At 39.0% G+C, this 18413-nt stretch overlaps 1 protein-coding gene across 2 annotated transcripts in view; it reads left to right on the top strand.

Moving 5' to 3' along the window:
* Positions 1-18413, top strand: part of LOC127515159 (plectin) — a 210868-nt gene that overhangs the window by 33895 nt on the left and 158560 nt on the right. For both annotated transcript variants that reach the window (XM_051898500.1, XM_051898499.1), the window contains exon 2: positions 17476-17561. In XM_051898500.1, the coding sequence (XP_051754460.1) occupies positions 17487-17561 (75 nt within the window). In that variant the 5' untranslated portion in view covers positions 17476-17486. The remainder of the gene's footprint in view (positions 1-17475; positions 17562-18413) is intronic.

The following is an 18413-nucleotide window of genomic DNA, read 5'->3' on the forward strand; positions in this document are numbered from 1 at the left end:
AACTTTTTGTGCCACATAAAATATATTTTATATATTTTAATAAAAAAAAATATTTATAGTTATGGCTTCTGTTTGGCTCTGTATTTTTCAAAATTGAAAAATGTATTTAATACATATATTATATATTTTTTTCTTTTGGATAAAGTGCCTAGAAAGGTTCATAAACCATGCTAAATCAGGCTTTTGTTTTTTTGTATTGTCAGTCTCTTCCTGTTAATTAAGTGTGTGTACGTTTGTTTACATTCACGTGTTTGTGTAAATGCGCATATGTGTAAAGCAGCTCTTTTATCTATTCCGTGCCAGACATAATGACAGCGAGCACATTTAACCAGAAACAAAGGATCAATTTTGCCAAGTGATTTAATACAGGCAATCATAGTCTCGGCAAGCATACTAATTATGCGCATAGTTTGTTTGATGGGTGGTTGGCAGAGGGGGCAGATGTGAGCAAGTGTTGGATTTGTTTCATACAAGGTGAAAGCTTGTGACAGAATGCCCCTAGCAATTCCCACGCTTTCCTCCCAACCCCGAGTTGCCAGTCCCCTGCCTCCTGATCTCGTTGGCGCCCGGTGCCAACTTCTCACATCCCCACTTCTGTATCAAGCATATTTAATGTTTCACAATAGCAACAAAATGCCCCAGGGCTCCTTAATAAACATGATATTTAAAAGTGTGCCTTTAAAAAGCAATGTACAAGATAACATTACACATGAGAAGTCTACAAATATACATTTCCTTTCTGTGTAAAAGTGGCCAATGTTTTGGCCTTCTTTCGTAAAAAAATATAATTCCGGTGATTACGAACAGACGTATCCGCATTCACCCAGCACATAAACAGTACTCTTGTTCCTTGGAAGACGGTCAATTAATCCGCATATGACAGGCTGAGCGAGCCCCTCCTTCTTTTTTTTTTTTTTTTTTAATTAACGTTGAATTAAAATGAATTGGCAGGATGCCGGAAAGCAGGCACACAGCTTTGAAGATTGCCATCGCATAATGAGTCGCTTTCTTTTTTTTTTTAACACTTTGTGCTCCTCATTTCCCCACTCCCTGTTCTCCGCTGCCAGTTGCCAGTGTGCCTTAGCGATTTAATGATATGCAAATGAAATATGCATAAAACCATTCTGCTGTACGATGATTAAGCGCTGAGGACATTAGCAGGTGCCCTGCCATAGGCTCTCTTGTTGTCTCCTCTCCATTTCGCTTCGCCCGCAAACGCCACCTCTATAACAAAGCTCAACACTAATAACAGCAGAAAACTAACCATTTTAATAATGACGGTAATATCCAATCGGCAGAAATTTAATCCCGTGTAGCGTTTGTCTCGCCCATGTTTTGTAATATCCACATCCAGAGAAAGCAGAGGTCCTTGGCATTTGAAGGATTTGGCTGCAGTGAGCAGGGAGAGAGGAGAGACATGCTGGGTTTTCCTGGGGAGGACTTGGGAGAGACTAGCATAGCCAAGCATTGCAGTTGCTTTTCTCTGCTTGTTTGCATGTGGTATTATGTGTATGTTGGCTCACAAAGAAGGAAAATATTCTCCCTTTCTTTTCCTTCTGCCTCTCCCTCTCCCCCTCTCCCTCCTTGTTTCTGCCAGCCAGTTTTTTCCTCCTTTTTTTTGTAATCCATTTGTATAATGAGGACGAGACGCAATTAACTTCCCCTGTGGAATTAAAATAAAAGACAGATCATCCAAACCTCATTAGCTCCAAACGATTATATCCACACGTGTTCCGCGGCGACAATTAAAAAAAAAAAAACACACACACACACACAACAAGAATTATGAATTAAAACACTAATCGCATGTGCGACAAATACTTAATCGATCGCGCTGGCGATGCCCTAAAAGATGCCACCATTGCCCAGCCTATCCTTCCTGGTGGCAGCCTTGATTCTGTCATCTTGGTGGTTATGCCAAGGCAGTGTAGGAAGCACAAAGATCTTATAATCCCTCCCTTTGGATGACTTCTTCAATTATTCATATTCCACAACCGTGCCCCTTTGTCCAACAAAAATCGAGAGCCATGAGAACTGGAAGTAAAAGTTTGGAGTATCCACTCGTAATTAGCGCACGCTGATGAGCCTCCTTCCCCCGCACTAATTGCCGATTTAATTTTCGCCATGCATTTTAATCAGTGAAAACGAACTTAGGCAAATCATCCGTTCTCGCTGGTTGCACCGCCGCCCGTAGTTGGCTGTGTGCCCGATGCCCATCGTCTTTGCGGAACCAGGGCGACATTCCTCCTCCGAACCCTGCAGGTACCAGCTCTCAGAAAGGGCTACTACTTCTGTGGTCTATTATATATCTAAAACATAAACAAAACGAACGGGAGGAGTTTGCCCATTTCTTGATTGGGTGGCAAATAGGGGGCATGCAAAAAAAAAGTGGGGGCTGCTGAAAAGGTTCCCACAGCCCCCCTGCCCCATTTGGCAGAGTTACAGGCGGGCTGGTCTGGAGGTTACCGCCTCCCCAAAGAGTCTGATGGTGTGATTCTGTGCCCCCTCCATCAGGTTCCTGCTTGGCTGTTGTGGGTGGCACCCCCCTTGTCTCTTGTCTCCCATACGGGTTGATGGCGTAAAGAATCTACAGTCTTAGCCATTCATCTCCCTGGTGATTGCTGTGAATGTAGATAAATCGCAAATGCCTGCCTCCTCCTTCCCTCTCTGGCATAGCCTTGCTTGCTGCTGAAGTGGAGTTTCATACTTCTTGTATTTCCTCTTCTTATTTTGCTTTTTAAAAAGTCGATCTCGAGCCACACCTGAAAAAGTCCACAAAGCGGGAAAAAAAATGTGTTTCTTCGTTGAACGAATTAAAACGATTAGTGCGTCATTAAGAGAAAATGCATTAATTAAACCCCATCTGGTTAGTTGATTATAATTTTATGTGCTGGCTCATTAGTATGCATCCTCATGTTTGCTGGTTCTCTTTCTTGCCCCTTTTTTGTGTTTAGCTTTTCTAAACAGCTGCTGTTCTGCCATTGGCACCGTCCCCCAGGTCCTCTCGTGTTAAAAGGCGATTGGCAGATTGGCAGCATCTGACGCCGCAATGCCCGTCCTAGACAGTCTTCACTGCATTGGTTGGCAGGCGGTTGACAAGAAGTGGTCGTTTATATAGAGCAAAATTAAAAAGTAAAGGGGGGAACGGGGCTGGCACAAAAACAAAAACACCTCCCCTTTTCGTATAACAGCTTGCTGCTTTAGTTTTGTTTTGTCTTGTTTTTCTTGCGCCAATTTGTTTTCATTTACAGCCTCCTCGTTGCCTTATTGAATCCGTCACGCTAATTAGCTGAGCAAACTTTTCTGTTTAATTAGTCAACAAAAGCACCACCGTTGTCTTTGTTTGTTCTTGATTCCAGTTATCTTTGCCAACCGAGCCGCGTCGGGTACGTACATGTTCACCTTGTCCATCTTTCCACAACAGATGCCACTGCAACGATCCTGGCATCGTGTTCAACAAAAACGCCTTGGCATCCCCAGGAAACACATCGCCGCGGTTCTGTAATTGTTGAAAGGTGCCACATGTATCCACCCGGTGTCTGCAGTATGGTTGCCAGCAAGGAAGTTGGCATGGCATATGCTGCCTGGCTGGCAGACTGCCTGCTTGGCACAGGGAGATGCGCAGTAGGAGAGAAGAAAGCGAGGAAGAGAGAGGGAGGCGCTTCCTCTTGCCCCGCCTCCAGTGCCTTTCGGGTGGACAGCGCCACCATTGCCATTTTGTCCATAAAAGTGTGGATACACTTTGTACCTTTCCCGTGGGGTAGTGCGGTTTTACTCGACTGCCATTGGTGTCCATTGTGATGGCATGCAAGGACTTTACGCCGCTTGTGTTGTCTGTCCCGCTCCAATGCCAGGCAGGCATTGTCGACTTCTTCCCAATCTTAAATTCCGCTCTGAACGTCACCAATGTTCCGTAATCACGGGCAGCAGATGGTATTCCCCTCCTTTTCCTGTTCTCATTGAGTTGAGGTTTAGCCTCGTACTCAAGAACCCCCACCAGCAATCCTACTTTTAATATTAGTTGTATACACGCCGTTTAAAAATGACCGTTCTCTCTTGCCAAAATGAACCAAATGGCATGGGTCTTCATGTATTTTTCTTGTGTCTACCCGCCTCCCCCCCACAGCAAGCGCCAGTCCGCCTTGGTGCTGCCACTGAGTGGATGGCACCGTGCCAGCTTTTCACTGCCACAATCCGCATTCGCAGCTTGTTTCTCGCACTCGCCCATCCCCTATCCTCTCTTGTCTTTTCGCACCCTCCCCTCCATCGCTTTCAGCTCTGCCAGCACATCCCCCCCCCCCCAACTTTGTTCCATAAGCCTGACATTAATTAACATACGGGTTAATTGATTCTAAGAGCTGATGAATTGCTCGTAACATCTGTCGTAGGCTGGCTACCCCGCTGCCCGCCCCACTGCACCATTACCCTGGCATCGCCCGCTTGTCTACTTTGCCCTTCCCTCCATGGAGGTGCTCAAAGCCCTGCAGCCCAGCATCTGAGGTGAGCAGCTCCCCTGCTCCTCTGTACGCTGGAAAGGATGCTCCTTATTGGACTATAGCTGATCGCAGTTGACGTTTGCCATCTGATCCCTGCGCAGAATGTTGCATGGCATTTTGTTATAAATAATCAAAGTCCTCCTCGTAACCACCTCCCACCTTTTTTTCCCCCTCTCAATCATGCTTCTATACTCTCTTTTCCCAATCCACTCAAGTTTCCAGGGAGACAGGAAAGATTTTTTTTTTTTTCGGGGTCTTAATTTTGTTCTAATTCAAGCTATTTTCATAACCATCTGATCAATAACAACACAAGACGAGTGTGCCATTTATTTTAATCGCCGTTCTGAACTTTTCATCTGCACTTAATTATCTTCTGTCTTATGTGAGCGCCACTGGAAACGCTTCTGCAATTTACCACTGAATTAACAGTGTCGTCATATTTGATTAATCAATTATCAGAAGCGTAATTATCAAATATTATCGCACGGCTTACATCTCCTCTCGCTTTTTGGTGTAGCTCTATTTGGAGCTGACGATGCTAAAAACACAAGGCTGTTTTGAATTATTTAATCATGTGATTTCCCCGTCAGCTCAGTCTCCCCTCTGTAATTAATTAGTCTATGGCATTATACTCGCATGCTTGATATCACTTACTCATTAAGATGGATACATGCATGCTAGCGCATTATCTTGTCTTATTTTTGCAAATAATACTTGTTAGTTTTCTCAACCACACCATTTAATCAGAAAATGTAACTCTAGAAGATCTAGTTTTGAATTGCCTTTATCTGTCGGTATTCCATGGCAAGTATTGCCCTGAATTTTTCTGGGAATCAGTATGCATTTTGGGGCACTGGCACACACGACTCGATGCAACATACTTCCCACTTTCTCGTCTTTTAGCTTTTTTTCATTATTAAATAAAAAGGAGCACAAGGCTTCTGAGGCAACAAGAGGAATCCATTATGCAAATTGCCTGTTATTTGCATAATGTCTTATGCCAGGAATATGCAAATGAAGCATATAATTTATGAGTGCCTGCATCTGTCTCGGAGTGTTCCCATAAGTTACAAAGAGAAGATTTATTTTTATTTTTTATTTTTCTTTCTCTCTGTTCTTTTTCCCAAACTGGCAAAGATGACAAGCATGGAAAACAAGCACAAGGTGCATTCTCACAGGCTGTGTGCCGTCAAAGAGTGAGAAAACTTGGCAGCTGGTGGCTAGGAGACAGGGGAGGGGATGTGGGGATGGCAGATATGGGGAAACTGGCACAATAAATCGCTTTTCAAAAGGGCGGTAGCAGAAGGCACTTTTCTAAAACAATTGATCGTGTTAGCGCGACACAAAAAGAAAGGGAAATGCAAATGTCAACAAGCCTCATTTAGGGGGAAGTTGGAAGTTCCCTGCTGTCCCCCCACACTATTGGGTGCCGTCCTGCCCACTTGGCTGGGCGTGTGCCCCTCTGAGGAGCTGCCAGCTTTGCTTCTTTCCCCACAGGAGTGTCTGCGGAGTCATTCGTGATGTTGGCTGCGTAGTGCAGCTTAGCTAGAGAGAGGGAGAGAGAGAGGGACGTAGAGAGAAGCTTCACGAGGAAATGTAAATGCATGAGTACGTAAGTATGTGAGAGCACGGGCTCCTACAGCACCCAGGAATGCCAATGCTGCCTTGGCCAGCACTGCGATGCTGAGAGCGGGACCGTCGTTGTCGTCGGGCATTCCCTGCTGGCTGCAATCTCGCTAATTCCATTCATTCTTACCTTTTGTGTTTGGCTCCTTGTAATCACTGGCCTGTTTTGCATACTTGATCGTGCAACACTGTTGTAGAAAGCAGAGGGCGGGTGTGTGGTAGGAGGAAAAAATTGTCTGTTTTTTTTGTTTTTGGTACAGTTGACTGGAAAAGTGATAATCGTTTTTCTATGTTGTTCATCGCAAGGCCTCCTTTCAAAGCGAACAAACTTTGGACGTTTTTTCTCACCTACTGTCATGTCGGAATTCTTCAGGACAACTTCAGGATTTTGCCCATTTGTTGTTTCTGGAACTATTTCCTTTGGATTGGGATGAAGTTGGCATGACGCTGTGCTCACTTACCCGGATTACTCTTTGCCCTGGGGATGTTCTCAATCCCTTTTGTAATATTTCCACAGAATTATACAGCCAAGTGTGTACTTAACTGCTTTCATTCAACTGCCCATTGTACCCTACATGACTGCTAAGACTGATGGTCCAGAGGTCGTGTGGCAGTCTGGCAACTGCTCGGAGCAGTGTGTGGGCATCTGGATGGGTATGAGAGGATTCTAAGAGCCTGAGTGTACGGGGCTGGAACTCTTGTCCTTGGTTTCAGAGCGATCTGATGGCTGTGGCGCTCTGTCTCGGCAGGTCTCCTACTCTGAGATTCTGAGAGCCATTGTTAATTAAAGCGACGAGATCATTATCCGCATTCATTTCATTCGCCTGGAAATTTTTGCTTTAAGATATGAGTTCGTTTGGGTCATGAATATTAGCGTGATGTAATTGGGAGAATTTTTTTTTTGGTAATAGCAATTCCTTTTCTTTACATTGCCGTTAAGCCTTCATCTTAATTATGCAGAGCAGACGTTTCATTATTCGCTTGCATACTGATGAGATTCGTGGAGAAAATGATTTTTTTTTTTACAGCCGTTTCTTGAATTAATGGTTTAAGAGATGATGTGTATTTCTTTTACTTTTTACATTTTTCCAATTTTTTTTTTTCTTCAAAGACCATTTGTTAAAAAAAAACAAAAAAACAAAACATGAATGGCATTTTAATGAATACAGGACATTTCTAAACTGTAAAGCGGGATTTATATGGAACAAAAATAGTGTGACTATTACTTCCACACAATTATCAAGCTTTCTTTGTTTTTAATTGTCTTGTTTATTGTCACATGATGCTTCTGTAAGCATATACTGTATGTATCTTCATTTACTATTCCTTCATTTGTTAAACCAAAGAAAGACAAGTTTTAATGTAGTTTGGCTAAGAAAGGAGATTAAAGAATTTAAATACCTCAAATGATATTTGTTCTTTTTCCTTAAAAATAAATAGTGAGATTTTTTAAAGTCAAGAGAAAGACACAATTTGTATGAATAAAAATGCTTGCTCATTTAACTTGACATTTAACATGAGTCAGCAGTTCACCAGGATACTAAACTCTAAACTTAAGATGGCAACCAAGAGGAGAGACATTGGAATAAGAATTTAAGTTACATGAAGTGAAATGAAACATTGTTTGTCAATAGTTAAATGATTTGTTCTCTTTATGTGCTTGAGAAATACTGTAAGATCTGCAATGCTTAATTTGTGGAATTAGCTAATATATTTACAAAAAAATCAATATCATTTCAAAAATGTTTTTAAAAGTAAAATAATTTTGTTTTATTTTTTAAAAATATATTTTATCGCATAAAATAATTTTTTAATAGAAAAATGTAATTAGAAAATAAATACAAATTTTGCTAGTGTAAACATTCATGATTTATACAATAAACTGCAAACATAGATCATGATAGTGTGCCAGGTTAACATCTGTTTTGAAAAGTAATTTGTATGCACTGGTGTGCAACATAATCCTTAAACTGGACTATATGAGAACAATACACTCGCATACGCAACAACATAAAAAAAAAAAAAAAAGTTCCTATGTGCTAGTGAAAATTAGCGCTGTAGCTGGGAAGGCTGTATAATTGTTCAGTAATTAAAATTTGTTTCTTTTTTTTACATTGTCGTTAAGCCATTGTCTTAATTTCGCAAAGCAGACAGTTCATTAATTGCTTGCATACTAATGAAACCATTCAATCAAACCTCTTCTAGCAGAAAGATTTAACGTGCTTTCTAAAATGACCGCACAGTAATACTTTTTTATCAAATATTTTTAGATTAGAGTTACAAAGAAATAGTTGTCCTCTAAATAATTAAACTAATAAATAAATAACTAAACAATTGTGTTTTTATTTTTTATTTTAAGTGACTCTCATTATGTTACGATGGACTCACTTTTGGCGAGCCAATTTTAATGTGTACTGTACTCTCTCTAACACACTTTCAAATTCATTCTTCTTTTAATGGAGCAGTCGAGTGTGTAGCCTTGATTGTCTTTATGTGTAAAAAGCATTTCTAATCCTTGCTTCTGTGTAGCTTGTGTACTTGACTGCTCTGATCAGAGGACACTAATGAAGATGTATACACAGTGTTTGGTAAGAAGAGGGGAGCCATGCTAGTGCCGCTCTGTTTAATTGTGTGTTGTGCAGTTTATTATCAGTATTTTATTTTCATTTCATGTAAAGCCAGGTTCACACTGTATGATTTTGGCCACGATATGGCCGTCTTGAGACAAATTTTGAGAATCCTAAAAGATTCCTCTGATCCTGGGCCAAAATCTGAAGTCTTTGATCGCTAGTTTGACATGTTCGCCCACAGCCGACCATTGCGATCAAATTTGACCTGAGACAAAATTCTGGCAGTGTCAAAAATTTTGAGGCGCAGTCCTGCATTGTGACTTCTCCTGTGACAACGGTCAATTAAAAATCCAATAGGAGCGCAGAAGCTGATGACGCAATTAAGGAGACAACAACAAACCACACTAGGGAGGCTAACAATTAATCAGCGATTGATTAATTGTCGATAATAATTTAATCGATAAAACTTAACAATGGTCGATTAAGCAAAGTCATCATTAGAGTACCTTGTTTGAGGTCCACAAAACACGTGTAGTAAGCAAGGAAAAATGAAGTGAGCGCAATATGGCTGCCGTCGCATCATCCAGGTGGATGCTGCACATTGGAGGTGGTTGAGGAGATTCCCCCTTCCATATGTAAAAGCGCTTTGAGTACCCAGAAAAGCATTATATAAATGTAACGAATTATTATTATTATTCTGTTATATTATATTCTTGTTAAGTGTTGGCCATATGGTCATATATAAGCTTCTAAGCTTTAAAACGACACCTATTCCGTGTTGTTTAGGTTTAAGTGTTTAAGTGTTTGTTGAGTAACATGATTACTTAAAAAAAGTAATCATGTACTCATGTAAATCATGTAAAGCCCCCCACTTCGGATTTAAGAGGTTAACAGTTAATCAATTAATTGATCGTTAGTTTTAACAACGATCGATTATGGGAATTTATGTAAACTGACATGACGTGAAGGCCAAGTATGGTAACCCATACTCGGAATTTGTCCCCTGCATTTAACCCATCCAAGTTAGTTCACACCCATTAGAGACAGTGAGTAGTGAACACACACACACCTGGAGCAGTGGGCAGCCATTTGCTGCAGAGCGATTGGGGGTTAGGTGCCTTGCTCAAGGGCACCTCAGTCATGGGTATTGAGGGTGGAAGAGAGCGCTGTTCATTAACTCCCCCACCTACATTTTCTTGCCGCTATTGAGAATTGAACCCAGGACCTTCGGGTTACAAGTCCGACTCTCTAACCATTAGTCATGATCAAAATTAACACTAGATATGGTTTTTGTTTGCTAGTCCCCATATCCCACGTCTAAGTGCAGCTCACAGTCACCAAATGTGTCACAGATTAATGATGTAAAACTACGGATGAGTCTTCTTGCGTGCGTCCATTTTAATGTGTCTTGACTGCTGTGCAGTCTGACATTAATGACAGCTGAGATCCCACAGCGTAACATGGCTTACAGTGGGGATCATTTTCGTAAAGTCTGACAAGCAACAGTCATAAAGGACTATTATAAATCGTACAGTGTGCACCCGGCTTAAAGGGTTAGTTCACCCAGAAATTTCTGTCATTAATTAATCGGCCTTGTGTCGTTTCAAACCCATAAGACCTTCGTTCATCTTTGGAACACAAATTAAGATATTTTTGATGAAATCCGAGAGCTTTCTGACCTCCCTATACACAGCAATGTTATAACCAATTTCAAGGCCCAGCAAGGTAGTAAAGACATTGTTAAAATAGTCCATGTGACTACAGTGGTTCAACCTTAATGTTATGAAGTGACGAGAATACTTTTTGTGCACAAAACAAACAAACAAACAAACCCCCCCCCGACTTCATTCAACAATTTCTTCTCTTCCCTCTCGTTCTCCTACGCTGTTTAAGTTGTAAACACAGTGCAGTGCTTCCAGGTTCTACATCAGAATGCGGGCTCAGTATTGGCCGATGCTGTTCATGTCAACACCACAACACATACGTGTGATGCTGATGCAGGTGCTGACCAATACTGAGCTGACATTCTGATGCAGAACCGAAGATGAACAAAGGTCTTACGCATTTGGAACGACATTAACGAGTAATTTCATTTTTGCGTGAACTAACCCTTTAATTTAGTTGACTACAGTCATTTGGGAGTCATATTTAACAGTTTTGTGTATTTATGAGGTATAAGATATAAATAGCCTAATATAATGAGAGAAATGCAAAATCAGTAGCTTTTGTTAGTTTTCAACAGTGGAAATGTTTTAGTTTAATCAGCATTGAAAGCTGATTAATTGCTGTTTAATTTTGCCATTCCAATGCGCTACATTCCCATTGTTTTTCTATGTAAACACGCACTAGACGGACGTGTATGACCGTTGCACTTGCGTCTTGCATCTTTTGCAGCACCTCGCGCATGACACAGCGTTCTAAAAATGTGGCGCTCAAGTTCAAATCAGTTCAACTTTTAAAAAACTCGAGACCTTGCGTTTTCCTCCCATTCCACTGCCCGCGTCTCTCAATTTTGAAAGTGTGAACCAGCTCTTGGCCCAGCAGGAAGTGCACATGCCCTGACAAAGTGATGATTATGTGTACAATCCAAGTTTGAATCTGTCTGTTGTCGTTTTCTGATCACATCCCTCCCCCCCTGGCTCCTGTCCTAATCTGTCTCCTACTTGACTGTCTTTGTCTATAACATATATTAAGTTTTTCATCTATTTCTCTTTTATTTCAGCTTTATTTCAGTTATCAAAAACAATTTTCAAAAATCGTTTTAACAGTAACAATGCCAATGGCTTTTGAAATTTTTGAAAAAAAAAACAAAAAACGAATAGACAGTGATTAAAGTGAAATCTCGCTGAACCTTAGGTATAAGCCTGTTTAGGATTTGATTGATTTTTATAGTTATTCTAGCCATAAAGGGATATTTAATTTCTGTAACACTTTATAATAAGGTTTAATTTGCCAACATCAGTTAACTACATTATATACTTACACTTCAGCATTTATAATTATTTGTTAATGTTGATCATATTTTAAGATCAAAAGTTAACTAACATGAACATGTTTTTTAAATAACATTAACAAAGGTTAATAAATGCTGTAAAAATATATTGCTCATTGATAGTTCATATTAGTTGACTGATTAACTAATGTTAATAAATGAGACCTTATTGTAAAGTGTTACCTTAATTTCTGTCATAAATTACTCACACTGTCATTCCAAAATCATTCCCAACTATTATGACTCTCTGTTGCCTAAAACAAACACACACACACACACACACACACACACACACACACACATAGGGTTTCCAAGTTTTATGGGGACTTTCCATAGGTTTAATGGATTTTATACAGTACAAACTGTATATTCTATCCCCTAACCCTAAACCTACCCCTAAACCTACCCCCAAACCTACCCGCCATAGAAAACGTTCTGCATTTTTACATTTTCCAAAAAACATCACTTATTATAATTTATAAGCTGTTTTCCTCATGGGGACCAAAAAAACGTCCTCACAAGGACAAGGATTTTGGATATTGCCAAGGATTTTGGATATTGCCGTAGCGTTTACCAGGACCACAAACACACACACACACACACACACACACACACACACACACACTAGTGTAAAAAAAAAAAAAAAAAACCTTTTTCCCTTTAATGAAAGTGAGGAATGCTGGCCATAGATGTCCCTGGTCTTTATCCACTTTTATTGTATGGGAGGGGAAAAAAACCTTAACGTTAATGCATCAAACTACAAGAATAAATAAATCTCAGAACCCCCATGACACATAATGCAGTGTCCTTTTGTTTCTGTTTTTCGCACTTTTATGTGAATTCATGTGAAAGGTACTTTTTATGAAAACCATTCAGGGACAGTCTTACACAATTTCTTTAAAGTCATATATGTCCAGGTCTGAACTTTTATAATGTGTTCTATTCATTACAGTTCGGCTGGGCACTTGAGATGTGCTCTATTATACCACTCAAGAGTGAATAAGACATGGTACTTGATTACAACCCAATCCATGCGCGCTCCTTCACATTTGCTGTGCACCTTGACCCCATGCTGTATGTCACTTGGCTAGCATTTATTTCACAAGATGCTCTCCCATAAAACTGGCAATCTAGCTTCAGCTCTGTGAAGGTTTTAGCATGCTGAGTAACAGCTCCACAGAGCACAAAGACACAAATAGGCCTAGGCTATGAATAATTGAGGTGGCCCTTGGAAAAGATGGAGATTGGCTCTCTCTGAAAGGACGTAGACTGCTCTCTGTCATGGTAATCACATAAGTGACTCAAAACACTTCAAGTAAACAATCATCCATTCACTGGTAGATAGAGAGGAACAGCTTGCTTTGTGTTTGATGTTTGACGTTCAGCGGGTACACAACTACATATTGTCAAAATCAAGTTGGTGGGTTGCGCACTAGTATCCATCTGCATGTGTATGTCTGTTGTGGCATTGCTTTAAAGAAGATAAATTTAAGGATGTTACTTGACAGAGATACTAAACACGCTACTAAAATATAATTGACAAACTAATCGATGATTCAGCTTTTGCATGACTAGAGTTATTGGAGGAGCACTGAGACCTTGGCTGTCTCTTGTAAAGCCTAATACTAATTGCATGTGATTGATTTGTTTCAACCTAGGCTCATTGGAACACGTGCCTGTACCTACATTTCTGTAAAAGTCCAAAAATTAATTCACTGCAGATTCCAGCTGAAATGAACACTATGGGCCCTATCATACACCTGGCGCAATGTGACGCCAGGCTCCACGCAAGTGTTATTTGCTAGTTTCAGGCCGACACAGTTATAATTTTCATGTCCAACGCCCACGTTGTTTAAATGTTAAAAAACAAATGCACTCGTGCCAATCTGTTTGCCCATGGGCGTGCTGGTCTAAAAACGATGTGTGTTCAGGTGCATTGTTGGCGTGGTGCTATTATGAGGCAACTGAAAATGACAGTATTTATTTATTTTTGTTATTTAAAGGGCATGTTAGTAATATGCAGGGCTGGGTAGGTTACTTTTAAAATGTATTTCACTACAGATTACAAATTGCATACTTTAAAAAGTAATTTGTAACGTATTTCGTTAGATTAAGTTACAAAACTTGGGTAATCTAAATACTTTAGAATACTAATAAGTATGTAACACAAAAAAAGGTAATTGCAACTTTTTTCTCAGAATTGCATGATATGAAGTTGCAATTGCGAGTTATAAAGTCAGAATTGTGAGATATAAACTTGCAATATTAAGAAAAGAAGTCAGAATTCTGAAACATAAACTCGCAATTTCCCAGAAAAAGTCAGAATTGCAAGAAAAGAAGTCAGAATTGTGAGATTTCTCGCAATTGCGAGAAAAAAAACCAGTCAGAATTGCAAGTTATCATGCAATTCTGACTTTATAACTTGCAATTACGAGTTATCTCCCATTCTGACTTTATAAAACGCAACTGAGTTTAAATCTCGCAATTCTGAGAAAAAAGTTCAGAACTCTGAGATGCAAACTCGCAATTGCAAGGAAAAAAGTCAGAATTGTGAGATAAAAAGTTGCAATTACCATTTTTGCAGTTGCAAGGGACTCACAAACAACTATCGCAAAACATGAAAACTGTCGCGGATCATCAGGTAATGACATGACAGTTAAGATTCAAGGGTTTATACATTTTTGAATGGAGCAATCTTTATAAATTCAGTCATTTTGTCTTGTGGAGCATATGTAAACATCTGTTATGTGATATAGCTTATTCTGTCAGAGTCGGAGAATCACCAGTTTCTTTTTACATTAATTACCCGTCACAGTTTACATTAATGTTTAAATGAAATTCAAAGTAATCACTTTGATTACCACCCATTTATGTGTTGCCAGTGTTGGGTGTACGCGTTACTGTAATTAAATTACTTATCCACTGAAAAAGTAAAGTAAGGGATTACTGTTCATGTTCAGGTAATTTAATTACAGTTACTTATAATGTACTTGCGTTACATACTGTAAATTAGTTCAACAGTTCTGTTTAAATCAATAGGCTATTGAATTTAAAATCTAAATTTGTCGTCTAAAGGTAAAAGTGAACGCTGCCTCTTTAAAATCGTTAAATGTGGTGAGTTGCGCCGAAGAATATACACTAACAAGAAGCGACACTTAATAGAACGTTCCATTGCAACACCGGCGCCCAGCAGCCGCCCTGCGCTTCCGCCATTTTGGGGTGAAAGCGAGTCGGCAGTCCACTAGTTTCTATGGCAATATCAGCTGCTTTGTTAAAAAAAAAAAAAAAAAAACCTACATTAAAGCTGAAATCAAACTTGAACGATGACAACACGGAATAAAATACTATCACTAGTGATCATCAAATCCTTTTAACAGTTTATTTTACACACTTTGTGTTTAAGTCTTCCACTTTTTTCACAAAACCTTTTTGCTCTCTAGAAACCCAGTCAGTTTGGGTTAAAATTCTTTGAAGTATTAGCATTATGAACACTGAATTAATACCAACATATGAAATTAAATTAAGCACATGCATCAAAAGATTGTTATGTTTGTAGCGTGATCCATTAAAACGTAGTATATATATTTAAATTCAGACCTAGTGATAGCCTATATTATTATTATTATTACTCCTCTAGGTCTGAAATATATTGTTCGCTGGAAACATGATGATCTTAAATTTATAGATTATTAATTTACTATTAATAAATGTGTAAAGTTGCATAAAATGGAAATACTCAATAAAGTAGGCTAACTACGTTACCTCAGATGGTTGAATGGTTGGAGTCCACAACTGGTAAAATAAAACATATATAAGAGAATACAACATTTACTGTAGGAGCCTATGTGTATGCGCTTTGGTTGAGAGCGCACTGACTAAAGACCGTCTCTCAGAGAGCGCGTGCAGTTTTTTCTCTCTAGGACATATATAGCTTACATTTTACCGTAACGCCAGTGTCAAATTTTCACGGTTTATTACACATAAACGTTCAAATGCACACACAGTTATGTCAATATGCCCGTCTTAGCGTATATTCGCGTTGCTTATGTGAATGTGAACAGCATGTGTTACAGCATATTGTCTCCGTCCATTAGGTCTTAGTGACAGCAGCCTTTAAAACATGCTACTGTAAACTATTGGCTGTCTAAATGAAAATCAAACAACAAAAGAAAAGCTTTAATAAGGATTAATCTATATTTAATTTATACAGTTATGACTATGCAGAGTTATTTTATATTTGATTATTCAATTTCTGTGGTATTTTTACTAACTACTATTAGACCTACCTGAAAAAAATATATAACATTGTTTTATTTGTATCTTTATATATTTTTATCGTGGTATCGACTTTGGTATCGAGTATTGTGCACTTTTGGTGGTATCGGTACCGACTACTAGATTTTTGTTATCATGACATCCCTGTTTGTTACTAAAATTGTTTTTAAGTATAATAGTATGTTTTAATAAAGCTAAAATGTTTTAAAAAGCTAAAAAAGGCTAAACTATTCCATGTTTGACTCATATTTAAATTATTAAAAAACTTTCTATTGTCTATCCTGTCAAGGTTTATAAGGATTTTAAGAAGTAGCCTAATTAGTAACGAGTTTAATTATTTATTGAGTAATTAAATTACTTTTCAGACAGAGTAATTAGAAAAGTATTTAAAATACAACATTGATGATGTAATTAGTAATTAATTACTTTTTTGAAGTAACTTACCCAACACTGACGGTGTTGCACAGCTGCAGAGGCTTGCGGTCCATTTTCAAGAAGTATGTCCTTTTCATGTTTTTCCCAAGTATTTGCTAATATATGCATATAATATCCAGATTTACCAAGTTAATTTGCATCTGGATTGGATGAACACTTCCATACGCATTTTATGACCCTGTCCGACTCATTTCCACAGATCGGTTTGTTGAGTCGGAGTGCGTTATTATATCACGTTATCACAAACGAGACATGCAGATGGAAATGTTGTTCGTTGTGTTGTTTACTGTAACGCTTGTCTATACATAAGTTTTGTTACTGCCGGCGCTCACTGGAAGACTACGTTATCCAGCATTGCTTGAGAGCTACAGCAAACTACGGCAACTCAAATAGCTCAAAATACACAGCACTATTGTTCCTTGCGGTTGTTCTAAATGGTATAATTTTGTATAAAGTTGGAAAGTAATAGTAATGATTTAATTAGTATTTTGTGTGCTTTATTAGGCAATTTTAAAGTAAAAGTAATCTTAGTTTTGATATTTCAATACACTGTTAATTACAATAACAAATAGCTGAAAAAATATTGCTAAAAATAGAACAAAGACTTGATTTGAGACTTGACTTGGACCCCTAAAGACTTGAGACTTGACATGGACTTGGACCGCAGGGACTTATGAACTGTCTGGTGTTTGGGACTTATGAAATGTCTGGTGTTTACATCACATAACCAGCTCCTTATATATGACTTTTCTAACATAGTAAACTTGCTTGGTTGTTCACCTGGTACAGCACTGCACTTGCAATGCAGAAGGCTTGGGTACGAGTCCTGTGAAACGTGAGTCATGCTAAAAGATATCAAAGACTCAGCAAAACTTTGACAGATTCATGTTCATTAGTTTCAGCGACGTTGTCTGCACAAATGAAGCCATAGGCACATTTTTCCGCTTAGACTGGGTTGATTTTTTTCCTTGGTTGAAGTTAGCCTACTTCATGTGAGTTATTGCTGACATGTATTCATTTTCATTTAGTTAAACCTAAACATTGATGTGGCATCTCTCTGTCTCCCTCTCCCCACTACTAGTTGTCTGAGATATGATGGAAGCCAGTCAGGATGTTGTACAGGAGCAGCCTGAGGAGTCTCTGTCAGATCAAAGCACAAAAGCTAAAGTAAGTATCAAATATTGAATTTCCATGAAGCCTGAATCAGCTTTCTCTGTTGTGACAATCACTGTGTTCCAAACTTTACTGAGCTGCCTCGCTGTGTACTGTTTTACAACTTAGCATGTTGTTAAATTCTTGAATTCAGAATAGCATATTAGCTTAGTTGCTAAGGGTAATTCTGGTAGAAATAAGAATATAAGAAATATACACACTTGGTGAAGCTCATTTAAAAAATGTGCCTCTATCTACATTTTTTGCAAAACTTTAATTCACTGCAGTTTCCAGTGGAAATTAACAATGACCGTAAAACACTCATCACTTTAATTTATTTCACTATTACCGGGGCAGATTTTCAAATAATACTAGGCTTATTTGTGTACAGTTCCTTGCACAATACTATGTTATGACACTTTTACCAACTTTTAAACATGATGTTTGCATTACTTAACCTTCTCCATATGTATGGCTTTTCTGATGAAGTAAACTTGCTCAGTCGCTCACCTGGTACAGCATTGCACTTGTAATGCAAAGCACTCGGGTACCTAACTTTTTATCTCACATTTGCTTTTGTTAACATTATCGGTTAGGTTTAGGGTAGGGTTTAGCATAAGTGGTTTTAATATTTTTAAACGCGATAGAGCATTAACTTTTTATCACCACTCACTGGACATTTCATCTGAAAGTGAAAAAGTGAAAGTGACATGATGTGTAGCCAAGTATGGTGTCCCATACTCGGAATTAACGCTCTGCATTTCACCCATCCAAGTGCGCACACACACAGCAAGTATTGAACACACACCGTGACATCAGTGGGCAGCCACTTTTTCCTGCGGCGCCCGGGGAGCGACTGGGGGTTAG

This window comes from Ctenopharyngodon idella, chromosome 7 (assembly GCF_019924925.1).
Source record: "Ctenopharyngodon idella isolate HZGC_01 chromosome 7, HZGC01, whole genome shotgun sequence".
Classification (NCBI taxonomy): Eukaryota; Metazoa; Chordata; class Actinopteri; order Cypriniformes; family Xenocyprididae; genus Ctenopharyngodon; species Ctenopharyngodon idella.